The sequence below is a fragment of the Nerophis lumbriciformis genome, linkage group LG01, assembly GCF_033978685.3.
Source record: "Nerophis lumbriciformis linkage group LG01, RoL_Nlum_v2.1, whole genome shotgun sequence".
Lineage (NCBI taxonomy): Eukaryota > Metazoa > Chordata > Actinopteri > Syngnathiformes > Syngnathidae > Nerophis > Nerophis lumbriciformis.
In genome coordinates, this window is record NC_084548.2 from 55,589,737 (window position 1) to 55,617,524 (window position 27,788).

The 27,788-nt window shown below is 41.7% G+C and overlaps 1 protein-coding gene across 1 annotated transcript; it reads left to right on the forward strand.

Moving 5' to 3' along the window:
- Positions 1 to 27,788, forward strand: adora1b (adenosine A1 receptor b). The gene is made up of 2 exons (XM_061987403.2): positions 1 to 669; positions 22,596 to 27,788. Exons 1-2 carry the CDS (start codon positions 338 to 340, stop codon positions 23,389 to 23,391), a joined length of 1,128 nt encoding a protein of 375 aa, XP_061843387.1. The 5' UTR covers positions 1 to 337; the 3' UTR covers positions 23,392 to 27,788.

A 27,788-nucleotide genomic window follows, 5' to 3' on the forward strand; every position in this document is an offset into this window, starting at 1 on the left:
TGCGTGATGGCGCGCCGGCATGGATATATGTTTGTTTGCTGAAAAACACCCTCCTGTCTTTGTTTAGTTTAGCCGAGTTATTGACGTTAAAGCCCCCCTGCACGGAGGAGGATGCGCCTCTCTCCACCCGGAGCAGCGAGCGCGCGCATCGGCCGTGGACGCACGGGGCTCGAACACCTGCTTCGGATAAAAGAGGGATCCTCCATCCTTGTTTTTATCACCCACGAAGCGTGCATGTGGAACTGATACGGACGCGAAGCTCATTTGGAAGCCAAAATATTTTGGAGGATTTTTTGTATTTTATACACAGGAGACAATTAAATCCCCCCCTGCAAGGATGCCGGGAGGACCTCTGTCCCTCTACATCGGCATGGAGGTGGCCATCGCGGTGGCGTCCGTCATCGGCAATGTGATGGTGGTGTGGGCGGTGAAAATCAACAGATCCCTGCGGGACACCACCTTTTGTTTCATCGTCTCCTTAGCCCTGGCCGACATCGCGGTGGGAGCACTGGTCATCCCCCTGGCCATCACCATCAGCATCGGACTCCAAACTCACTTCTACAGCTGCCTGCTGGTCGCCTGCACCGTGCTGGTGCTCACGCAAAGTTCCATCCTGGCGCTGCTGGCCATCGCCATTGACCGTTACCTCAGGGTCAAGGTCCCCACCAGGTATGAGAATGGTCCGGGATGATGATGTGGTGGTAGGCTTGCATGTGTCCTAGTTTCACTTTAGGATGCCTCCACCCGCCAGTCTGACAGGACATATACTGTCATACTTGCCAACCTTGAGACCTCCAATTTCGGGAGGTGGTTGGGGGCGTGGTTAAGAGGGGAGGAGTATATTGACAGCTAGAATTCACCAAGTCAAGTATTTCATATATATATATATATATATATATATATCCTGAAAATATGCAAACAAAACTGTGTTTAGATAATTGATACTTCAAACTTGCATAAATAAATATTAAGGAATATAACATAACTTGGCTTCTGAGAGCTTCAAAATGTAATGAATAAAATGTTAAAGTTGTTGATAAACAAGCAATTATTTTAATAATGAAATATGGTCATTTTAAATGAATTATTATGATCATTTAAAATTAATTATTTCAAATATGTTTATTTTAATGTATAATTCTATGGCTGAATGTAATAAGGAGTCAGAAAAAATACAAATAAAAATATAATTAATTGTGATGTTTTTAGCAAAATATAGTAATTTATTTTTTTATTTTTTTTTTATTAAAATATATATTTATTTTTAGGTAAGATAAATATAATAATACAATGTATCTCTAGTCTGGATGATTTAGTTCTTGTCACCCTGTTGTCCTCCCGTCATGAAAAAAGGCTGTCCTCACTCAGGTCGCATGGAGCTGGAGGGGGCGTGGCCTCCAGCTCCGGCTGAAAATCGGGAGATTTTCGGGAGAGGCGCTGAATTTTGGGAGTCTCCCGGAAAATTTGGGAGGGTTGGCAAGTATGTATACTGTACAGATGCAACTAGCCCAGGGGTGTCTAACTCATTTTAGATCGGGGGGCGGGGGGAAATCTACTCCCAAGTGGGCCGGACTGGTAAAATCACGGCACGATAACTTAAAAATAAAGACAACTTCAGATGGTTTTCTTCGCTTCAAAATAGAACAAAATGTACAAATCATAATGTTTGTTTTATTGTTGTTTTTTTGTTTACACTTAGACTTAGACTTAGACAAACTTTAATGATCCACAGGGGAAATTGTTCAACACAGTAGCTCAGTTACAATGATGGAAAGTGTAAGGATGGAAAGGACAATGCAGGTATAAATAGACTAATATAGCGATAAAAAAATCTAACATATATACGAATATATACATAATATGTGTACAGAATAATATATATACAGATATCAATCAATCAATCAATCAATCAATGTTTATTTATATAGCCCTAAATCACAAGCGTCTCAAAGGGCTGCACAAGCCACAAGGACATCCTCGGTACAGAGCCCACATAAGGGCAAGGAAAAACTCACCCCAGTGGGACGTCGATGTGAATGACTATGAAAAACCTTGGAGAGGACCGCATATGTGGGTAACCCCCCCCCCCCCCCCCCCCCTCTAGGGGAGACCGAATGCAATGGATGTCGAGTGGGTCTGACATAATATTGTGAGAGTCCAGTCCATAGTGGATCCAACATAATAGTAAGAGTCCAGTCCATAGTGGGACCAGCAGGAAACCATCCCGAGCGGAGACGAGTCAGCAGCGCAGAGATGTTCCCAACCGATACACAGGCGAGCGGTCCACCCCGGGTCCCGACTCTGGACAGCCAGCATTTCATCCATGGCCACCGGACCTGTGCCCCCCCCACCCCCCGTCCACCCTCCGTCCACCCTCCACAAGGGAGAGGGGAGCAGAGGAGAAAAGAAAAGAAACGGCAGATCAACTGGTCTAAAAGGGGGGTCTATTTAAAGGCTGGAGTATACAAATGAGTTTTATGATGGGACTTAAATGCTTCTACTGAGGTAGCATCTCTAGTTGTTACCGGGAGGGCATTCCAAACTACTGGAACCCGAATAGAAAACGCTCTATAGCCCGCAGACTTTTTTTGGGCTCTGGGAATCACTAATAAGCCGGAGTTCTTTGAACGCAGATTTCTTGCCGGGACATATGGTACAATACAATCGGCAGAGGTGGGTAGAGTAGCCAGAAATTGTACTCAAGTAAGAGTACTGTTACTTTAGAGATTTATTACTCAAGTAAAAGTAATGAGTAGTCACCCAAATATTTACTTGAGTAAAAGTAAAAAGTATGTTGTGAAAAAACTACTCAAGTACTGAGTAACTGATGAGTAACATACACACACATATCATATATATATATATATATATATATATATATATATATACACATACATTGATATATACAGTATATCATTTATATTTATTTATTTTGCCGTTTTTGTTTACATGTTAAAGGTGTTTTAATGAATATACATGCATGTTTAACACATATAGATTCCTTTCTTTCATGAAGACAAGAATATAAGTTGGTGTATTACCTGATTCTGATGACTTGCATTGATTGTAATCAGACAGCAGTGCTTAACGTCCACGTTTTCAAATGCAGGAGAAAAAAAGTTCCTCCTTTCTGTCTAATACCACATGAAAGTGGTTGGTTTTTGGTATCTTATTTGTCCAGCTTCCATATTCGTTTTCACACACTTTACAAGAAATACATTGGCGGCAAATTCCGTAGCTTGCTAGCTTGTTTGCGCTGGCTTTCGGAGACTCTTATTTTGAAAGCGCAGGCGCGATGGAGCGGCACTTTTATTGTGAAGACAGGAACTGTGCAGTCAGTCTTTAGGCTTGTGACGGGATGTACGTTTGAAATAAAAAAGTGTCTTTTTTCCTTCACACTTTTGATTGATTGATTGAAACTTGTATTAGTAGATTGCACAGTACAGTACATATTCCGTACAATTGACCACTAAATGGTAACACCCCAATAAGTTTTTCAACTTGTTTAAGTCAGGTCATGTGACCGCCTGGCTCTGTTTGATTGGTCCAACGTCACCAGTGACTGCATCTGATTGGTGGAACGGAGTCAAACGTCACTAGTGACTGCATTTTATTGGTGGAACGGAGTGAAACGTCACCAGTAAGGCAGGCACTTTGAAGGTCTGTCTGACAGACCAAAACAAACAAAGCGTGCATTAACAGATCGATAAAAATTAGTAGCGAGTAGCGAGCTGAATGTAGATAAAAGTAGCGGAGTAAAAGTAGCGTTTCTTCTCTATAAATATACTCAAGTAAAAGTAAAAGTAAGTTGCATTAAAACTACTCTTAGAAGTACAATTTATCCCAAAAGTTACTCAAGTAGATGTAACGGAGTAAATGTAGCGCGTTACTACCCACCTCTGACAATCGGCAAGATAGGCTGTAGCTAGACCGTGTAGTATTTTATACATAAGTAGTAAAACCTTAAAGTTGCATTTTAAGTGCACAGGAAGCCAGTGCAGGTGAGCCAGTATAGGCGTAATATGATCAAACTTTCTTGTTCTTGTCAAAAGTCTAGCAGCTGCATTTTGTACCAACAGTAATCTTTTAATGCTAGACATAGGGAGACCCGAAAATAATACGTTACAGTAGTCGAGACGAGACGTAACGAACGCATGAATAATGATCTCAGCGTCGCTAGTGGATAAAATAGATATAATGAAAGAAGGCCGTTTTAGTAACACTCTTAATGTGTTACTCAAAGGAGAGAGTTGGGTCGAAGATAATACCCAGATTCTTTACTGAGTCGCCTTGTGTAATTGTTTGGTTGTCAAATGTTAAGGTGGTATTATTAAATAAATGTCGGTGTTTAGCAGGACCGATAATCAGCATTTCCGTTTTCTTGGCGTTGAGTTGCAAGAAGTTATCGGACATCCATTGTTTAATTTCATTAAGACACGCCTCCAGCTGACTTCAATATATGCCCCTAAAGCTGACCAACACGCCGGAGCGTGTTGGTCAGCTTTAGGGGCATATATTGTATTATGTCTATAACATATATACAATATATACCGATGACCATGTACAATATTACAGTATATGTGACAGCAGCAGCATAAAATAGAGAGTTGATCCAGCAGGAAATAGAAAATAGACATTATAAACATTATAAACAAAGAGAAGGAGCTAACATGTCAGGTGTCAGGTAATAGGCAGATGTCATCTATTGCTGTATAGCGAGTGATTATACAGCTGGATGGAGTGTGGACAGAAGGAGTTCTTGAATCGCACGGTGCGGGAAGGAAGTTGAAGGAGCTTGTTGGAGTATGAGCTCTGCTGTCCCTTAATTGTCAGGTGGAGTGGGTGGGCAGGATTGTCCATGATGCCCAGCAGTTTGTCCAGTGTCCTCCTGTCCCTCACTGACACAAACGCCTCCAACTGCGTGCCAATAGTTTGGCCATTACATTAGAGATGTCCGATAAATGCTTTAAAATGTAATATCGGAAATTATCGGTATCGTTTTTTTTTTTTGTTTTTTTTTTTTTATTAAATCAACATAAAAAACACAAGATACACTTACAATTAGTGCACCAACCCAAAAAACCCTCCTCCCCCATTTACACTCATTCACACAAAAGTTAAAGTTAAAGTACCAATGATTGTCACACACACACTAGGTGTGGTGAAATTTGTCCTCTGCATTTGATCCATCCCCTTGTTCACCCCCTGGGAGGTGAGGGGAGCAGTGGGCAGCAGCGGTGCCGCGCCCGGGAATCATTTTTTGGTGATTTAACCCCCAATTCCAACCCTTGATGCTGAGTGCCAAGTAGGGAGGTAATGGGCCCCATTTTTATAGTCTTTGGTATGACTCAGCCGGGGATGGAACTCACGACCTATCGATCTCTGGGCGTACACCCTAACCACAAGGACACTGAGCAGGTGTGTATGTTTTAGTACCTGGTCAAGCACCTATTAAGCATTGGCACCATTTCAGAAGTACAGTTTTGGTACGAGCATCGGGAAAAATGTAATCAATACCCATCCCTACACAAGATTGCTAGGGGAAAATCAAACCAGTGACGAGCTTTGCAACTTCCATCCATCCATCCATTTTCTACCGCTTATTCCCTTCGGGGTCGCGGGAGGCGCTGAAGCCTATCTCAGCTACAATCAGGCGGAAGGCGGGGTACACCCTGGACAAGTCGCCACCTCATCGCAGAGCTTTGCAACTTATGTTCACCTGGGAGGTGAGGGGAACAATGGGCAGCAGCAGTGCCGCGCCTGGGAATCATTTTTTGGAGATTTAACCCCCAATTCCAACCTTTGATGCTGAGTGCCAAGCAGGGAGGTAATGGGTCCCATTTTTATAGTCTTTGGTATGACTCGGCCGGGGTTTGAACTCACAACCTACCGATCTCAGGGCGGACACTCTAACCACTAGGCCACTGAGTAGGTCACGAGGCCACTGAGTAGGGTTGTTTCTTTCTGTTATTAATATTCTGGTTCCTACATTATATATCAATATATATCAATACAGTCTGCAAGGGATACAGTCCGTAAGCACACATGATTGTGCGTGCTGCTGGTCCACTAATAGTACTAACCTTTAACAGTTAATTTTACTAATTTTCATTAATTACTAGTTTCTATGTAACTGTTTTTATATTGTTTTACTTTCTTTTTTATTCAAGAAAATGTTTTTAATTTATTTCTCTTATTTTATTTTATTAATATTTAAAAAAAGGACCTTATCTTCACCATACCTGGTTGTCCAAATTAGGCATAATAATGTGTTAATTTCATGACTGTATATATCAGTATCGGTTGATATCGGTATCGGTTGATATCGGTATCGGTAATTAAAAAGTTGGACAATATCAGGATATCGGATATCGGCAAAAAGCCATTATCGGACATCCCTAACTAACATGTTGCGGTTAATAGTGTTCGATCTTTATTTGTCATTATTTATACTTTCTGAATAAATGATGTGACAATGTTCATCAGCCAACTCATTGGTGTTAATTTTCATTACATTTTTTTTTTTTTTTTTCATTTATTAATTTATTTCAGGCAATGACATTAAAAAAAAAGAAAAAAAGTACAAGGTAGACAATACATAATAATATAAATTAATATGATCAAAACTCAGTGGCCTAGTGGTTAGAGTGTCCGCCCTGAGATCGGTAAGTTGTGAGTTCAAACCCCGGCCGAGTCATACCAAAGACTATAAAAATGGGACCCATTCCCTCCCTGCTTGGCACTCAGCATCAAGGGTTGGAATTGGGGGTTAAATGAACAAAAATTATTCCCGGGCGCGGCCATCTCTGCTGCTCACTGCTCCCCTCACCTCCCAGGGTGATGGGTCAAATGCAGAGAATAATTTCGCCACACCTGGTGTGTGTGACAATCATTGGCACTTTAACTGTTTTAACTTTATTATTGTGTATGTGAGTATTAAGGGTTTTAACCGTACATAGGTTCATTACCAAATGTATTGTTACAGAATATTCAGTACAGAACATAGGTGCACCAAGTTTCCAAACAGACTACATTGAGTGTAGGACAAGAATGATAACTATAGTCACCGTCTACTCCTAGCCCAGCCTTTGGCAGGTGGGAGGCATAATCAAAGATGTTGCCAAGGAGAAGCCAGAGCTTGAAAACCCTCTTTATCGTTAAAGGGGCCATATTTGATATATTCCAATGCTTAGGACATGTGTACAGTATATGATTAAATTGCTGTGCTATTTTTCTACATGCTGTAAAAGGGTCATTTTATGAGGTTTCATTTTCATTCAAACACTCTTTTAAATTTTTCATTTCACAACTTTAGGGAATCCATGTAGGGTCATTTTTTTTTCTCGAAAATGGCCACAAAGTGTGTTTTGCAATATAAGAAGTGTGTCGGGATGGGAATGGAAAACAAGTTTTTGTTCAGAACCGGTTCCCAGTGTATCAATTCCTTGGAATCGCTTGCCATTTATTCACCCCCAATTCCAACCCTTGATGCTGAGTGCCAAGCAGGAAGGTAATGGGTCCCATTTTTATAGTCTTTGGTATGACTCGGCCTGACTTAGGTCAGGCTGATTAAAAAAATGAATACTAACAAAATATATTGCATAAGAAGAGAATCATAGATATCAGACAAAAAAAAATACTTGTACATACCATTATAATGTGCTAAAATAAATAAACTAAATTATTAATGGACATGTTTCTTAAATAAACCGTCAATAAAATTAAACTGCAAATGTAAATGCAACTTCGCCACTTTATTCATATTTTTTGCGCTCAAAAATGTTCTCTTAGGCCTTAGCCCCAGAATGTGTCTGTTTGTTTGACGTTGTCATTAAGTGGTGGAAAAGTGTATTATAACTGAGTACCACCGTGGCCCATACGGACCACAGCTGAGAAACACATATTTTTGGCGGCCCTCTCGGGGGCGCTTGCAACCCGATGATGGTTAGGAAACACTGTGGTAGAAAATGCATGGATAAACTCAATCATTTAGGGCCCTTTTCTCCCATATGTTTAAGTGGAAAAAAGCTGTGCAAATTCGCACAGTTGCGCAACTTCTTTAATTTCTCCACATGACTGAAAGGAGAACCGCACTTTTTTGGGATATTTGCCTATCGTTCACAATCATTATGAAAGACATGATGACGGATGGATAAAAATTAAAAAATGCATTCTAAATATTAAATAAATGTGATCAAAAGTCTATGGGAGCCGTTCACTTCTGCCTATAAAGCCCTTAAAAAAACATCCAAACACCTCCATTAAGGTTTTATATACATGATGTAAGTACATATGTAACGTAGTAACGGACACATTTATAATAACATGTACTATTTACATATTATGATCATTTTAAGTATATGCGGCGCATTAATTTAAAAAAGCGCATCACGTTTGCTTTTTTTTTCTTCATCATTGATTTATACTGACTGCAGACTTTATGAGAGCCAACAAACATAATAAAACATCACTTACTGTGCAAGGTCTGCTATCATTAGCATGCCGACTGCCAGGTTGTTTGTAGCTGTTGCTGGGAGAGTTTGCATGCTTTAAATATGTGTCATAAATAAATAAATACTAATAAATAAGTTCATGATGCAGTTATAAAATATTACAAAGTGTGTGATTGTAAAATATCCTGGGAGGAATGTATATGTTTTGCATTAATTGTGTTGCAAAGCGGAACATGTGTTGGGACGGACTGTAAACACTGGTTATCTTCAGCTCTTCGAAATATTTAAAGTCTATTCATTGATTTGTGCAAAACTTCAAGCAAGTCTTTGTTAGAACCTCTTTTTTCGTTACAAGCAGCCAACGAGGTATTGTATTTTTTGTAATTTAATTTCTTTCCGAGTGTTTATTGATGCAAAACCGAAGTCTGATGTACTGTATTGTACTATATTTTCTAAGTGCTCATGGCGTGGATGGTGTGTACAGCAAGAAGGAGTTGTCAATAAACACCCGTTTTACAAAAAATAACTTTCCTGTGTTGCCGTGTATCGAAAGCAGTTACAATGTTCAAGTATTCCCATTTATAAATAGTTTGTTTGCGTTAGCGTTTATAATAACATTATCATAAATACTTCGTAATATTCAAGTCACGAAATATAAAATGAGTATTGTTGGCGCTTTTTGAATGGTCATTTATCGGATTTTATGAGCGTAATAATGGAGTTACCATTGGCTCCGCTGTAAGAAGACTTTTATTTATGTTTATTTAATATTTAGAATTAGGGATGTCCGATAATGGCTTTTTGCCAATATCTGATGTTCCGATATTGTCCAACTTTTTAATTACCGATACTGATATCAACCGATACCGATATCAACCGATATATACAGTCATGGAATTAACACATTATTATGCCGAATTTGGACAACCAGGTATGGTGAAGATAAGGTACTTTTAAAAAAAATTAATAAAATAAAATAAGAGAAATAAATTAAAAACATTTTCTTGAATAACAAAGAAAGTAAAACAATATAAAAACAGTTACTTTGAAACTAGTAATTAATGAAAATGAGTAAAATTAACTGTTAAAGGTTAGTACTATTAGTGGACCAGTAGCACGCACAATCATGTGTGCTTACGGACTGTATCCCTGCAGACTTTATTGATATATATTGATATATTGAACCACAACCACATTGAACCACAACAAGTTTATTTCAATAAACTTGTTGTGGTTGTTGTGGTAAAAATATATAATGTAGGAACCTGAATATTAATAACAGAAAGAAACAACCCTTAAATGGGGGAGGAGGGTTTTTTGGGTTGGTGCACTAATTGTAAGTGTATCTTGTGTTTTTTATGTTGATTTAATACAATAAAAAAAAAAAAAAAAAAAAAACGATACTGATAATAAAAAAAAAACATACCGATAATTTCCGATATTACATTTTAACGCATATTATTGGACATCTCTATTTAGAAGGCATTTTTTTCAAAATCCATCTGTCGTCATGTCTTTCATAATGATTGTGAACGATAGGCAAAATTCCAAAAAAAAAGTGCAGATCCCCTTTAAGTCTGTCATTGCGCGCCTTCATCCAAGATGCACACTTTGGGTGGAGCAATCCTTAAATGTGTACGCTCCCTGTCAAATCTAGCCTTCTGCATGAATATGGTAAACATATATGGTAAACTATGGTAAACAAAATTACTTAAGTCGACGGGAGAATTTTGTTCTTACGCGCCTTTCAGGCTGGAATAGTCCAGAGCCCATAGAAGGTGAAACATTAGGATAAGATAGGATAGGATGGACATTATTTATCTTATAATTGGGACATTATGTGATTGCAGTGCAGATACAAGAAGTCCACAAAAAATTGCATTAAAAAAAAAAAACATATGAAAACATTGTGAAAACATTATATTGCACTTGAAGTTTGGATAGAATGTACACCACACATAACAAAGTTATAAGTAATTTTGAGAAATGCATCAAATCTTTATATTAAGACACCTGGAAACATCCATTGAGATGATTATAAAAGGACCGTAAAGCCATTTGTAACTATCAAAATTTAAATAGACATCCTTGTTTACTGAGTGAGACTACAGTATCAATTGATTCCATTGATTTTTTTTTAGAGTTAATACCAATCTGTCACCTATCATTCTCCGACTTGCGCACACATTCACACCAGCCGCACAGGCAATGTCCAAGCAAGCCCCTCTGATGTGTCACGGCTTCACAAACATTTGTTCTAAACACAACTCTTAACATCACAAATGACACCAGGAGGATTATTATTATAATTGGAACAAAGTTTAATCTACGAATGATAATTTACATTCCGCAAGGAAGAAGACGCTTTTGTAGCATGCATACACACACTACATCAGCATGACAACACATACCAGCGCCGCATGGATTGATATGTTCTTTTCAAATTTAGAGTGTTACCCATTTCATAGATTTCACTGACATTCACAAGTGTAAGTTTTCCTAACACAGAATAGGAACAAGAGAAACGTGCGTAACTTCCAGCACGTAAAAAAACACTTAAACACAAACGGGAGAATAGGGACCTTAAAGTACTGTGGACATCCTTGCATACCTCCAGGCAGCATTTTGCTTAGTACAACACAGACATGGAAGCAGGATTTCAGAACATTCCGAGAAATTAAATTAAATTAAAATATTTGATAAAACAACTGCTTGTTAATTTTCCAGAGTATTCAGTTCTATTGATGCCCATCCGTCCATCTATCCCTTTTCTAAACAGTTAGTCCTCATTAGAGGCACGGGTAAGCTGGAGCCTATCCCAGCTGACTATGGGCAAGAGGCAGGGTACACCCTCAATGGTTATGTGTCAATCACATGACACATATAAACAAACAACCATTCACAGTCAAATTACACCTATGGACAATTTAGAATCTCCAATTAGACAAATGTTCATATTTTTGGAATGTGGGAGGCAGCTGAAGTCCCCAGTGAAAACCCCCCCACATGCATGGCTCTAAACAGAGATTTCAAACCCTCAATCATCTGACAGTGTGGTCAACATGCTAACCACTCGGCGAGCATGTGGCGTTCTATTGACGTAAACAGTAAAATAACAGCGCGTGTTAAGCACAACACCACTATTGCATACATTTGTTTTTCCTCCTCCTCTACTCTTCGGGAGACACCATCCTCCAGGCTTAGCGTGGGAATTGCTCCACTTTCGAGACTCAACACTTAACATCTGCAATCAATACTAATCCAATGCATGACGGCCGAGCCTAATTGCAGCATTTCCTCCTGCTTCAGGCGAGACATGTGTGAATGTGGTGTTTTCTGCAGAGTGGGAACAGCCACCCGGAAAAGTGTCAATCATTTCTCTGTCTGCATCTTTTAACTTCACCCAACCTTCCCCAACAAAATCAAATCAGGTGTGGTGAATAAACCACTGTGTGTACTGTGTTGTGATATTTTTGTAATGATGAATTATTTATTGAATTTCATCCGACTGTGCAGGTGTACTTCACTCAATATGAGTCCAAAAATAGAATTCCCGTTCCTTCTGTCATTTGGTATGTTTTGGGTGTTAAAGGGGAACATTATCACAATTTCAGAATGGTTGAAACCATTAAAAATCAGTTCCCAGTGGCTTATTATATTTTTCGAAGTTTTTTTCAAAATTTTACCCATCACGCAATATCCCTAAAAAAAGCTTCAAAGTGCCTGATTTTAACCATCGTTATAAACACTTGTCCATTTTCCTGTGACGTCACATAGTGAAGCCAACACAAACAAACATGGCAGAAAGAACAGCAAGCTATAGCGACATTAGCTCGGATTCAGACTCGGATTTCAGCGGCTTAAGCGATTCAACAGATTACGAATGTATTGAAACGGATGGTTGTAGTGTGGAGGCAGGTAGCGAAAACGAAATTGAAGAAGAAACTGAAGCTATTGAGCCATATCGGTTTGAACCGTATGCAAGCGAAACCGACGAAAACGACACGACAGCCAGCGACACGGGAGAAAGCGAGGACGAATTCGGCGATCGCCTTCTAACCAACGTTTGGTATGTGTTTGTTTGGCATTAAAGGAAACTAACAACTATGAACTAGGTTTACAGCATATGAAATACATTTGGAAACAACATGCACTTTGAGAGTGCAGACAGCCCAATTTTCATCAATTAATATATTCTGTAGACATACCCTCATGTCAGCAGGCCAGGGAAGTTAGGGTCGATATTCTTCCCTTGATGGTGTGAGCCAAGACATCCAGGGGGTTTAGCTCGCTCGTCTGCGGGAACAAACTGCCGCCATTGCTTGCCGTGCTACCGAGGTCCTTTGTCCCTGAATTGCTCACACACTTCGGCAGATTCAATGGGGGTCTGGCAGCAGATTTCTTTGACTTTATCGTTGGAAATGCATCTGCTTTGAGTGTCGCAGGATATCCACACATTCTTGCCATCTCTGTCGTAGCATAGCTTTCGTCGGTAAAGTGTGCGGAACAAACGTCCAATTTCTTGCCACTTTCGCATCTTTGGGCCACTGGTGCAACTTGAATCCGTCGCTGTTCGTGTTGTTACACCCTCCGACAACACACCGACGAGGCATGATGTCTCCAAAGTACGGAAAACAGTGGAAAAAAACGGAAAATAACAGCGCTGATTTGACTCGGTGTTTGAGAAAATGGCGGATTGCTTCCCGATGCGACGTCACGTTGTGACGTCATCGCTCCGAGAGCGAATATTAGAAAGGCGTTTAATTCGCCAAAATTCACCCATTTAGAGTTCGGAAATCGGTTAAAAAAATATATGGTCTTTTTTCTGCAACATCAAGGTATATATTGACGCTTACATAGGTCTGGTGATAATGTTCCCCTTTAAGCCCGATAACAAAAGTAAGTGAACGGCAACAATTAATTCTTTTTTTACTTGAAGCCCCTTTTAAGGTCTCATGTGGACTGTGGACCCAAACTTGGGCGAGAGGTAGGGTACACCCTGTGTTAGGATTTGGTGGAGTGGATCCCAAGGATGCAGAGACGTGTTGTGTACAATTGTTCTTCCTTTTATTTAGGAGGAAGCACAAAGTAGCAAAACAAAGGCGATGGTAGATAACACACAAAACTAAAAGCGCTAGACAAGGCTAGGAAAAATACTTCATGAAAGAAGTTAATATAAGGACAAAGTACAAACTAAAAACGCTAGACAAGGCTAGGAAAACATACTTCATGAAAGAAGTTAATATAAAGACAAAGTACAAACTAAAAACGCTAGACAAGGCTAGGAAAACATACTTCATGAAAGAAGTTAATATAAGGACAAAGTACAAACTAAAAACGCTAGACAAGGCTAGGAAAAATACAGGCAAACCTTAGATGAATGGCACACGACGAACTAGTGAGTTCTCTGGCAAGATCAACAGGTTTGCAAGCAGTGACAAAGTTCCGGCGCTCACAGGCCGTCAGCAGCCAGGTTAAATAGGCTGCTTCTAATCTAAGTCAGGTGTGTGCTGCTGCCTTGCGCCAGCTGCACTCCATACTGTGGACGAGAGAGAGAGTGAACATGGTGTGCAGACAACAACAGAACTGAGCAAGGAAATTTCAGATTACCACAGTACCCCCCCTTCAACGGACGCCTCCTGGCGGCCTACCTGGCTTGTCTGGGAATCGAATGTAAAAATCCTTGATCAAGTCTTTGTCAATAATAAGCGATCTTGAAATCCATGACCGCTCCTCCGGGCCGTACCCCTCCCAGTCTACCAGGTATTGGAATCCCCTGCCCCTTCTTCTCACATCCAAGATGGTGTTTACTGTAAACGCTGGGTGACCCTCAACCAGCCTGGGTGGAGGAGGCGGTACCTCAGGAGGACTGAGCGGGCTGGATGCGACAGGCTTGATGCGAGACACGTGAAAGACAGGATGGCATTTGAGAGATCTTGGGAGACGGAGCTTGACTGCAACACGGTTAATGATCTTGACAATGGGGAATGGTCCAATGAACCTGGGAGCCAGTTTCCTAGAGTCGGTGGCCAATGGTAGGTCCCGGGACGACAACCAGACCTTCTGTCCCAACTGGTAGTGTGGGGCTGGTGTGCGATGGCGGTTGGCTAAGAGTTGGTTCCTGGCCGATGTTCTTTTTAACGCCGCCCTGGTGTTGCGCCAAGCCTGGTGAGCCCGACGCAGGTGTGTCGTTACGGATGGTACGTCGGCATTGGGTTGGGTAGAAGGAAAAACTGGGGGTTGGAAACCATAGGCGACGTGAAATGGAGACAGGTTGGTGACGGAGCTAATGAGGGAATTGTGAACGTATTCTATCCATGGGAGATTCTCAGACCAGGTTGAGGGTTGCTGATGACAAGTGCACCGGATGGCCGCCTCCAGGTCTTGGTTGGTCCGCTCGGTCTGTCCATTGCTCTGTGGGTGGTAGCCGGAGGATAGGCTAGGGGAGGCCCCCAGAGACTTGCAGAATGCCCTCCAGACAGCCGAGGAAAACTGTGGCCCTCTGTCGGATACCACATCAGTGGGGATGCCGTGCAGCCGGAAAGCGTGGAGCACTAATAGTTGGGCTGTTTCAAGAGCCGAAGGCAGCTTGGGGAGGGCCACGAAGTGGGCCATTTTCGAGAACCGGTCCACAATGGTCAAGACAGTGTCATTTCCTTCGGAGGGGGGAAGTCCTGTGACAAAGTCCACCGCTATGTGTGACCACGGGCGGGAGGGGATGGGTAATGGGTGTAACAGTCCTGCTGGGGCCTGGTGGGATGCCTTGTTCCGGGAGCAGGACCGACATGCTGCCACAAACGCCTTCGTATCTGCCAGAATGGATGGCCACCAAAAACGCTGGGAGAGGACAAAACTGGTGCGACGAATACCTGGATGGCAAGCGATCTTTGACCCATGTGCCCAATCCAGAACACTGGAACGGAGCCGAGGAACCACAAATAACCGACCTGGTGGGCAGCCCCGAGGAGATGTGTCCGACTTTAGGGCCTCCAAGACTTGCCGCTCGATGTTCCACTGGAGTCCCCCAATGATGTGGGTATGGGGAACAATTGGTTCAGGTGAGGAATCCTCAAGAGACGAAGAGTAGAGACGGGAAAGGGCATCGGGCTTCCCATTCTGAGAACCAGGTCGGAAAGTGATGATAAAGTTAAAACGGGTCAGATAAAGTGCCCACCTGGCTTGGCGGGGGTTCAGTCTCTGTGCGGTCCTTAAGTAGGACAGGTTCTTGTGGTCCGTGAAGATGATGAATGGTAGCTCCGCCCCTTCCAGCCAATGTCTCCACTCCTGAAGGGCCAAGATGACCGCCAGAAGCTCCCTGTTGCCAATGTCATAATTCTTTTCAGCAGGGGATAGGCGACGAGAGAAGAAAGCACAGGGGTGCAACTTCTGGTCGGTGGTAGATTGCTGGGAGAGTACGGCCCCTACACCTGAATCAGAAGCGTCCACCTCAACAAAAAATTGGAGAGAACGGTCAGGGTAACAAAGCACAGGAGCCGAAGTAAACAATCTTTTCAGCCTCAAGAACGCAGAATTGGCTTCGGGTGTCCATTCAAACGGAACTTTAGTAGAGGTTAGCCTTGTAAGTGGCTCAGCGACGCGACTAAAATTGCGAATAAATCGCCGATAAAAATTAGAGAAGCCCAAGAATCTCTGAAGGTGCTTCTTGGACACCGGAGTGGGCCAGTCTACTACTGCTTTGACCTTAGCGAGGTCTGGTCTGAGTCTACCCTCCTCAATGATAAATCCTAAGAAGGGAATGGAGGATGAGTGAAACTCGCATTTTTCCGCCTTGACGAACAGTTTATTTTCGAGCAATCGTTGAAGGACCAACCGAACCTGCTGCACATGTTCGTCAAATGTCGATGAATAAATTAATATATCGTCCAGGTAAACGAAGAGAAACCGACCTGTCATGTCCCGAAAAATATCGTTAATGAAGCCCTGAAAAACGCCAGGTGCATTAGTAAGTCCAAAAGGCATGACAAGATACTCAAAATGTCCGAGAGGAGTGTTGAATGCGGTCTTCCATTCATCCCCCTCTCGGATGCGAACTAGATGGTACGCGTTACGTAGATCGAGTTTAGTAAAAAACTTTGCGGACTGTAAGGGAGTAAAAGCAGAATCAAGGAGTGGAAGAGGATACTTATTCTTGACAGTAATCTGATTAAGAGCACGGTAGTCTATACAAGGCCGTAGGGACTTGTCCTTCTTTTCGACGAAAAAAAATCCGGCGGCTACCGGTGCGGTCGAAGGGCGAATGAGGCCCGCAGCTATTGATGTGTTTATGTATTCTTCTAGTGCTTTGAGTTTGGTGTTAGACACCTTGTACAAACGGGTCGATGGTAAAGCCGCTCCGGCTAGCAAATCGATACCACAATCGTAGGGTCGGTGGGGGGGAAGTGAGAGTGCTCTATCCTTGCTAAACACCGCTCTTAAGTCATGGTAGTTTTTGGGCACGTTTGTCAAGTCTATGTTCTCTATAACGGCGGTAGGTGGCGGTGTGTGAGATCCTGCTGCGGAACGAAGACAATGTGTGTGGCAGGTCACACTCCAATTAATAATGGCCGAACGAGGCCAGTCTATGTGCGGGTTATGTTTATGTAACCAGGTGATCCCCAGAATGACGGGCGCGGACCGTGATGGCACAATAAAAAAATGTATTTTCTCACAATGATTACCAGACAAGCGCAGGTTGATTGGCAGGGTCTGGTGGGTTATGCTGGCTAATAGGCGCCCATCAAGAGAATACACCCTCTTGGGAACATACAGTTTTACAACAGGAATCTTATGAAGTCTCATGAACTCAAAATCCAAAAAGTTATCATCTGCTCCTGAGTCAATGAGAGCGCAAATGTCTATTTGTTGGTTAGGCCAAGAAAGAGTACCTTTTAGTTGCATTCTGCCTGCGGCCAACGAAGGAGAACGGCGACCTCTGGTGGACGTGTCCTCTGGCGAGTGAGGGCGCACTCGTGGCCGTGCGGCGGGGCGCGGTAGTTCCTTGCAGTGGGAGATGAGATGATCAGCGGCCCCACAGTATAGGCAGAGTTTGAGGCAAAAGCGGCGTTCCCTCTCGGCGGTGGTGAGTCGGCGACCTCCCAGTTGCATCGGCTCATCTATCTGCCACGAAGGAGAGGTGTCTTTGGGAACGAGATGCTCCGTCTTGCAGATGGCAGGTCTAGCAGGCGCTGATTGGCTGCTAGGTGGGGCTTGTCTCCCTCGTCGATCCCTCCTCTCCTCCAATAGGCGGAAGTCGATTTGCACCGCCAGCTCGATGAGATCATCCAGATTCGTCGGAAGTGACAGCGGGATCATCATGTGACGAATCTCGTCCGCGAGACCCAGGTAGAAGGCGTCCAACAGCGCCGAGGGACCCCAGTCACAGTCGGCGGCCATGGTGCGGAACTCGATCGCGTAATCTGCGACCCGTCGTGAACCCTGTTGCAGCCGGAAAAGGGATCTAGCTGCCTCTCTACCTGGGAGTCGTCGTTGGAAGATCTGCCTCAAGGATTTGGAAAAGTTTGCATACGTGGAGCTGGAGGCGGTCTGACGGTTCCATTCTGCAGTCGCCCAGGTGCCCGCACGGCCCGACAGGTGGGAGATGACAAACGCTACCTTAGCCCGCTCAGAGGTGAAAGCGGAAGCGTTTAGTTCAAAATGTAACAACATTATGATTTGTACATTTTCAGAAAGTGCTAGTTCTATTTTCAAACAAAGAAAACAATCTGAAGTTGTCTTTATTTTTAAGTTATCATGCCGTGATTTTAACATTCCGGCCCACTTGGGAGTAGATTTTTCTCCATGTGGCCCCCGATCTGAAATGAGTTTGACACCCCTGCTTTAAGAGCTATTTACCTATTTTTAGTCATTGTCTAATCTAAATTTTAGCATGACTAATAATATTTTGTCTATTGTAGTCTAACAATCAATACATTAAAAAAATTACTATTCAAATAAGATATTTTGGTGTTCCACCACATACCGTAGAAAGACATCCCGAGGATGCTTAATTCAGGAAATTGCAAGTTGACTGTTTTCAGAAGAAAATACTTATTTCAATCTGAAAAGTCCTTCTAACTTCTAAATGTACAAATGTTAATTTAGGATGTATTATCAAGTAAAATGATATGTCCATGCAGTTAGTTAATTAGGGACCGCAATGTCCCTTTGGGACAGAGGACCCTATTGTAATTGTAACGTTTTATTCTTTATTATTATATCACCGCCTCTTTGAGCTGTAATTTGACCCTCTTAACATGCTTCAAAACTCACCATATTTGACACACACATCAGGACTGGCGAAAATTGCCATATAAAACCAAACCCCAAAACTCATAATTGCGCTCTAGCGCCCCCTAGGAAAAAACACAGACAAAACTGCTTGTAACTTCCGGTAGGAATGTCGTAGAGACATGAAACAAAAACCTCTATGTAGGTCTGACTTAGACCTAGATACATACACTGACATCTTTCAGCAAAAATCAACAGAAAGTTGGCAATTCCCCCTTCAAAACAAAAGTTTTATAAAAACAGTCACTTTTGCCTCTTTGAGCTGTAATTTGACCCTCTTAACATGCTTCAAAACTCACCATATTTGACACACACATCAGGACTGGCGAAAATTGCCATATAAAACCAAACCCCAAAACTCATAATTGCGCTCTAGCGCCCCCTAGGAAAAAACACAGACAAAACTGCTTGTAACTTCCGGTAGGAATGTCGTAGAGACATGAAACAAAAACCTCTATGTAGGTCTGACTTAGACCTAGATACATACACTGACATCTTTCAGCAAAAATCAACAGAAAGTTGGCAATTCCCCCTTCAAAACAAAAGTTTTATAAAAACAGTCACTTTTGCCTCTTTGAGCTGTAATTTGACCCCTTTAACATGCTTCAAAACTCACCAAACTGGACACACATATCAGGACTGGCAATAATTGCGATCTAATAAAAAACCCAACCCCAAAAACTCAAAATTGCGCTCTAGCGCCCCCTAGGAAGAAAACACAGACACAACTGCTCCTAGGAAGAAAACTCAGACAAAACTGCCTGTAACTTCCAGTAGGAATGTCTTACAGACATGAAAAAAAAAACCTCTATGTAGGTCTCACTTAAACCTACATTTCATATGTTGACAACCCCCAGCAAAAATCAACAGGAAGTTTGCAATTCCCCCTTCAAAACAAAAGTTTTGTAAAAACCGGTCACCTTTTTTCAAACATTATCTCCTCTGAGCGTGTTTGTCATGTCGACTTCAAACTAGCACAGGAGAGAGATTGAACCATTCTGATTATAAGTTGACCAAAGAGTTTTAATTACTGCTCCGGTTTGGATTTTATGTGCCGTCAAAGTCGGTCCCGTCCATCGCTGCTTGCAGCTTTAATTTCACTAGTTTTTAGTATTTTTTCTAAAATCTAGTCTTTTTACATTAGCTCTTTTTTTCTTTTTTTTTTGCAATGTATGGGCATTACCATTGTTACATTTACTAAATATGAGATTTGGATTGAATGACCTTGATTGGGAAAAAGGTTTTCAAAGTGTGAGGAGAGGTGCAGCAGCGTGAGAGAAATAAAGAAAATACATTTTCCAACCTGCAAAGATGATACATTTTTTTTGGTTCACTATAGCGAGAGAGTGAAAAGAGGGCAGAAAACTCCACAAAATGTGCTCCAGAAAATCTGTCTTTTATGTATATTATGTTCTCTGAGGGGAGGCTCAATGTGCCACACTTAAAAAAAAAAAACCTGGACTAGATTGTTAGAGCTGAGTGGCAATAGTGAAATCCCTTAGGATATGGGCTTTTTTTTTTTGTTCCAGACTAAAAGAAATAGCAACTATATTGGAGAGATGCTAGTCTGCTGACAGATTCTTCATCACTTACAGCTCTCCTTGCCTGTATGTGTGTGTAGCTGAGGTCTTTGTGTGGGGCACAGTAATGCATGCAACACAATATACACAGCAGAGTGACGATGGAAATTCCCTTTAAGGATAAAAACAAATAATGTAAATAGAATAAAACTTGGGGTTTGACATTGCAATTCATGTCAATGCATACACTCATCACAGGAGATTGTTTAAAGAAGTGATTTTTTTCGTAACTATTTCATCAGTGATGGTGAGTCTATCGAGTGAGAACATCTCACCATATCTTAGTAAAAAGTTATTGGTTGTTATTTCATAAACAAATAGAGTAGAGATGGGCAAACATGGCATAACATCTATATTGTGATATATATTGCAGTGCTCTGCAGTCTGCAATAACAATACATATGTATCACGATGTGTTATTTGGTATGCAAATGATAATAGAACTATTTTTAAAATGAGTTGCAAAGGCTCGTAATTTGGCTGCTGTTGTATGCGGTAACATATTATATAATATTCCGGTTGTATTTTTGTTTTCAAAATGTATTATTGTTACTGTTAATTACTAGTTACTTTCAATCAATCAATCAAAGTTTATTTATATAGCCCTTAATCACAAGTGTTTCAAAGGGCTGCACAAGCCACAATGACATCCTCGGCTCAGATCCCACACCAGGGCAAGAAAAAACTCAACCCAATGGGATACAATGAGAAACCTTGGAGAGGACTGCAGATGTGGCTATGATTTAAATCCTCTGGTGTTTGCCCTTAAAGCCCTCCTGTAACTAGGGACTTATTTTCCGAGTTTGTAAACAATAACAAAAACAACAAAAGATTTTTTGAAAATATCGAATCACTGTAGTTTCCACCATATACTGTTACTATATTGGTATCACTATTGACAATATTTGTACCAATCCGCTAACCTTTGTTTACATTCAAGAGTACGATTTTAGCGGTTAGCATGACTTATCGTACCCTCCCACAGTATGTAGTGTAGCATGATTAGATAATCCTAGTACTCCAGTGATGATATTTGGAATAAATGTTTTTTTTGGGGGTTTTTTTTGCTGCCATTGAGGCGAGGGATTAGTGATTTAGAAGTGGCTTTGCATTGTGCGGGGACATTAGCCGCGAGCAAGAATGCTACATTGCGTTTAGAACGCATTTGTTTGTTGCTTGTCGCCGTTAAATTTGCAGAACACAGCTAGTATGTGTCATCAACATGCAGTAGTTTTCACCATATACAGTTACTATACTTGGTATCGCTACTGACGATATCTGTATCAATCCACTAACCCTGGTTTACATATTTTAGCTGTTAGCATGACTTATTGTACCCTCCCACCATGTGTAGTGTCGCATGATTAGCTAATCCTAGTCATCTAGTGATGATACTTGTAAGAAATGTTTTTATTTTTATTTTATGCCATTGAGGCGAAGGATTAGTGACTTAGAAGTGGCTTTGCACTGTGCGGGGACATTAGCCGCTAGCAAGAATGCTACATTGCCATTAGAACGCATTTTGTTTGTTGCTTGTCGCCGTCAAATTTGCAGAATACAGCTAGAATGTGTCATCAACATGCATTATCAATATATAATGATAGTATTGAAAGTGTCACGCCGTGGTCGCATCGTGATGCGTGGATTGTTCTACCAAGGATGGAGCAGGAACTCCGGAGGTGAGACAATGATTTATTGTCCACAAAATCAGACAGGATACAAACAAAAGCAAGCACGGGGAGCAAGGCTAAAGCTTAGCAAAAGGAAAACAAGCATAGAAATCGAAAAGGTAACGGCGTAACGTGTAGCATGGAAGCAAACAAAACAGCAAAACCGAATTGTGTGCGAAAGGCAGGAATAAATAGCTCTCTGATTAGTGCCCGGGAGAAGGTGAGCGTCCCGAACACTAATCAGCGGCAGGGGAAAATAATCAGCACCCATGACAACCAAGAAACACAAACCCAGGGGTGTTGAAACAGGAACTGAGGGAATCGAAAACTAAACAAACATGATCCGGTCAACGAATCATCACAATAAGCTCTATCATCAGCAACATTTAAATAATTTATATTGTATGTATATCGCGAAACCCTGAAATAGAGAAATCCACACCAGTGTCCATGATGCCCAGAGCAGGGCCAAAGTAGTGTGCTTTGTTTCGGTGACTACAGCTGTGTGCACTCTAACAAGGGTCTTCTAGGGTTTCCTCTTTAAATGTCAAACCTTTACTGTCCAATTTGCTGACAGCATGCATCCTCTCTGTTGGCTCCTGCAGGTACAAGAGTTTGGTGACGCCTCGTCGAGCGGGGATGGCGGTGGTGGCGTGCTGGACCGTGGCTTTCATCGTGGGTCTCACCCCCATGCTGGGCTGGAACAACCTGGGGCGTCTTCAACAGAACGGCTCCATCGGCCCCGACCTGGTCATCACCTGCCAGTTCGAGAACGTCATCAGCATGGAGTACATGGTCTATTTCAACTTTTTCGGCTGGGTGCTGCCGCCGCTCTTGCTCATGCTGGTCATCTACGTGGAGATCTTCTACATGATCCACAAGCAGCTCAATAGCAAAAAGTTCACCAGCAGCCACACCGACCCCAACAAGTACTACGACAAGGAGCTCAATCTTGCTAAATCTTTAGCTCTGGTCCTTTTTCTCTTTGCCATTAGCTGGCTCCCCCTGCACATCATCAACTGCATCACACTCTTCTGCCCCAGGTGCCAGAAGCCCATCATCCTCCTCTACGTCGCCATCCTGCTCACCCACGGCAACTCTGCCGTCAACCCCATTGTTTACGCCTTCCGCATCAAGAAGTTCCGCACAGCCTTCCGCAAAATCTGGCAGCAGTATGTCTGCTGCAAGGACACTCCTGCTCTGGAGATCCAGCCCAGTGACAGGAGGGAGATGTCCAATCTAGAGCCGCTGAAAGCCACGCCGCTGCAGCTCCCTTGGAAGAGGAATCAGACAGCCGACACCTTGCAGCTCTCGCCTCAAGCTGGGGAGTACCTGGACCAGAGGACCGAAACCTTGCACATGAAAGACCACCCCCGCTTGTTGGAGCAGAATGCAGTTTAAACTGCAAGCTGTCAGGGGATTACCAATCATAGCACAACAACTGTCCATCCTCATTGGGAATGTATTCTAATGAGGAGGAGGACTTCCTCCAAAGTGCTCGTGGATGCTGAGATGAACTAACCTGACTCTCGCCAGATCCTTGTAGTTCGCTGAGCTCCACACAAGAATCTGGGACTTCTCAATAGGAGATGTATTTCAGAAGGCGGGGCCTTGTAAAAAAAATAATTGTATGTGATTGGATAAACTACTTGTCCGTTATCTTGAATGACGTGCTACTTCAACCACTCACATGGAAATCAACCCGTGACGCTGATGAGAGCGACGCTGGGGAATCCAAAATAGAACAGCCGACATATTGGATAACGACCGAGCGAAAAGTTCTCTGTTCATCTTTTAAAGAATTAATATTTGATAGATTCGACAAAACAGTTGCAATAGCAGAATCAATGTCAGCACACGACTCCTCGCTGTGTGCCGCTATTGTTGTTTGAATCAAACAGTCGCTTCGGCGCTACGTCACGTCTATGAAATCCCGCCCGGCGATCCTAATTGGTTCATTATTTTTGCTATCTTGAAGGAGTTTGCATTGCCCTCGAGCCCAGATCCTTGTGTGGAGCTCAGCGAACTACAAGGGTCTGGCAAGAGTCAGGTTCGAGATGAACACGATCAACAGGAAGATCATTTGCCTTTACTCAGGAGGAGTGCGTAACACTGGAAATCTGAGCTGGAATAAACTTGCAATAATTGAATATAAGTCTATGACAGTAACATTATGTCCATCTTAGTGTGGGAGGCGGTTTCATTCATTTTGATGCATCAGTCCGTTTGAAATAAGCAATTGAAGACATTGTGGTTTATGAGTATCAAAGTCAGATTTATACATTACTTGAGTGAAGATGAACACAATCAACAGTTAAGCCATTTCTTGGGCCAATTTTAAGTCGTTAGGCATTGTCAGTTCTGCAGTGTTAAAGTGGGTAAAGGAGGCCATTGGCAGCTCCCTATACTTATTATTCCTGCAAACTCTTTGACCGTTTTTAATCACGGCACCTGCACAAAGTGGATAAACAGCCAGCTAAAGTCACATTGCGAAGGGCATTCATTTATCGCAACTGGAGTGTTCAGCTTGTTTAGGACAGGAGTGTCCGAAGTGCGGCCCGCAGCCCATTCTAAAAATATTACTATAAATTATAAACACCTAAAAAGTGGAATAAAAGGGCAAACAGGTGTAATGTAACGGGAAAAAATTAAAGTATTGATACATTTTCTGTAAATAATATTTGTTTCAAACTGACAAATATCAACATTTTTCACTATGCGGTCCTCAGTGGATGAAAGTTTGGACACCCCTGGCCAAGGAAGACGCTTCACCTCTGATTCAAGCTGGCTCCGTCAGTTCATGCTCAGACTTAGAACTAACATGGAGTGGCCTAGTGGTTAGAGTGTCCGCCCTGAGATCGGTAGGTTGTGAGTTCAAACCCCGGCCGAGTCATACAAAAGACTATAAAAATGGGACCCATTACCTCCCTGGTTGGCACTCAGCATCAAGGGTTGGAATTGGGGGTTGAATCACCAAAAATGATTCCCGGGCGTGGCCACCACTGCTGCTCACTGCTCCCCTCACCTCCCAGGGGGTGATCAAGGGTGATGGGTCAAATGCAGGGAATAATTTCGCCACACCTCATGTGTGTGTGACAACCATTGGTACTTTTAACTTTAATGTCTTGTAGAACAACCTGCACACTCCAGTTTCCACTGATTCAATGCCCTGAGAACACATTGACAATATTCACACAGGGAAGATTGTTGTAGTGAGTGTACATGCGCTTTGGTACAGATCCAGACGCACACAATGATAAAAAGCATAATGTTTCTCAGTTTAGGTTGTTTTTAGCATCAGCACTAATGGCGTCCCAGTCCGATATTTATATCAGATATCAGCATAACAAGTATCGGATTATATTGCGTCTAAACTTTCCCATATAAATCTCAAATACAATCAGTCCTGCAGCGCATTTACTTGTGCAAAGTTGGACAGCCAATTAACATCTAAATATTCTGCAACAATCACCCACAGTTGGTCTTTTCCTGTATTTTTCAAGTCATTTACAAAAAGATAAATACTGTGGCCTGTGACTCCGAGGGAGACAATCGATAGAAAATGGATGGATGAATAGTTAGGCTGTAAGTTACTAGGATCTAGCAGCTACACAACAGCTAAGCACACAGTAGCATACAAGCTAGACATATGTAAAAACTGACCTTAATTGAACAATATTCTAGTCTAAAACACATTTGTCAATATAAACAAGGATCAAATTATAATAGTTGCATATTACTTACAGATACAAAGCCTCCAAGGCAAGAAATGATCCAGTAACAAACGTGTCCGCATCATTCAATTTACCGCGTCCCCATCTTAATTTAATGGATTATTTGGCCGCTCGGTGTGTGGCCAAATACTCCATTAAATAATAAAAAATTTAAAAAATTACCAGGCCACTTCAATTTAAAAAATGACATTGATCTATTCCAGACATTTAGAAATAAATATGTTAGTGTTTCTAATACCTACTATTGTTCTCCGTTTGAGTAATGTTACTTGAACAACCTTTTTGTAACATGCCACACTGCAACATAGTCAAAGCGTGTATGATTAATGGTGATAATGAATAGGGTTAATATCAATAGCAGCCGATACTCAAGACCTCAATATCGGTATCATATCGGAAGTAAAAAGTTGCAGCGGGCCCCCACTAATTAACGTCATGCATCCATGTAAAATGTATGTATAACATCCCCTATGTTGTGTGTTCAAAAGGCTTCGGGAAAACATGCCAGCAAATACTGTATAGTACGGATACCCTCAGAGTTTCATTAGTCAAATGGTCAAAATCTTACAAGCGATTAGTCGCTTTAAGTCTCACCCGTGTCCTCACAAAGACGTTTTAGTTGATGGCGGCCGTGGTTTTTAACCAATCTTACTCAAATATTATTGTCCCTCGTCTTTTAAAATGACAGTAGTGATTGGTCTAAAAACCCACAAGGTAGGCTACAGCGGGTGTTCAGTATAACGCAATAAAGGGGATGTTTGCAACTTTTATGAGGCTACCTAGAGGGTGCCAACACTCCAAAGTGATGTAATCATTTTTTCCAGCCTTATTTCAGTGTTCTGTAGATGCAATGAATCTAAGTAATGCAGAAATGTAATTGAAGCTATCTCACATGTATACAATTAATACCCTAAACGACGCTACATATTTTAAAATTTTTTGTCATTTAATATAAATGTTTCACACTACTAACAATCAATATATGATTTATTGTGCTTTTTTAATCCACACATGAAACCATAACCCAATGAAATTTACACATTAGCTTGTTTAATAGTTTGTAGGGTGAAATATCAAATGACAAAAATGTGTAAAAATAAAAAATAAAAAATAAATGCATAAAAATACACAGTTTGTATATTAAACGACAAAATACAAAAATATTGTGGCAGTTATTGTAACGATAGTACTCAGGGAAAGATGCATTCAATGCACAATTACATGTCTGCATTTCTGTGAATCATACGCATGGGCAGTTGCATTGGGTGCATGAATTCCAATGGGGAGCATGTCACACCAGAATACATGCTTTTAGCATCAAAACTACAACCCCCCCAACACACACACACACACACACATTACCTTTGTGTGTTGTCAGCCAATGATAGCGATTTGTTAAAGTTTAGCTTCTAACGTTAGCTATCATTGAATGTATATTATTTTACATGTGGTTATCAGAAAACACATAGCTCTCCAAGTACCATCATAATGACCAACAATTAAAATGCAAGAGCGAAGTAGTCCTAAGTATTCATTAAAAACTAGGCAGAGGTTTTATTTGACAAACATATCTTAAAATTTTAGCCGCTGTAACATTACACTCGGTTTAAACAGTAACACTGTGTTTGAATATAGGAAACAAAAACACTGTTGAGGTGATTCTTTGGCTACATGGAGCCCGCGTAACACGACCAAAAGTTCGAGAATCACTGTTCTATTAAAACAACAGCGTGACTGCAATTTGTTAGTCGCTTCTCTGGGACTGCTTTTGTGTACGTGCACACGCTGTGAGTGACAAGCCTGAACACAAAACTAATTCGTTTAGCCCAGGGGTCCCCAAACTACGGCCCGCCAGCGTCCAAAATCCGGCCCGCGCGAAGTAAAAAAAGTTTAAATTATTTATTTATTTATTTTAAATTAATATTTTTTTAAATCTCTCCTTTCTAATCCATTTTCTACCGCTGGTTACTCTCGGTGTCTCCTCGCTGCTCAGGCAAATCATATTGTCTAAAAATGCATTTTCCCATCGATAACGTGACATCATCAGCGGGAAGTGGGCGCTCT

What these genes read in the sequence shown, in the direction of transcription:
- adora1b (XM_061987403.2), top strand. Translation starts at nt 338, where the DNA reads ATGCCGGGAGGACCTCTGTCCCTCTACATCGGCATGGAGGTGGCCATC. An exon ending in AGGGTCAAGGTCCCCACCAG is followed by an intron (nt 670 to 22,595) that starts GTATGAGAATGG and finishes TGGCTCCTGCAG; the next exon opens with GTACAAGAGTTTGGTGACGC.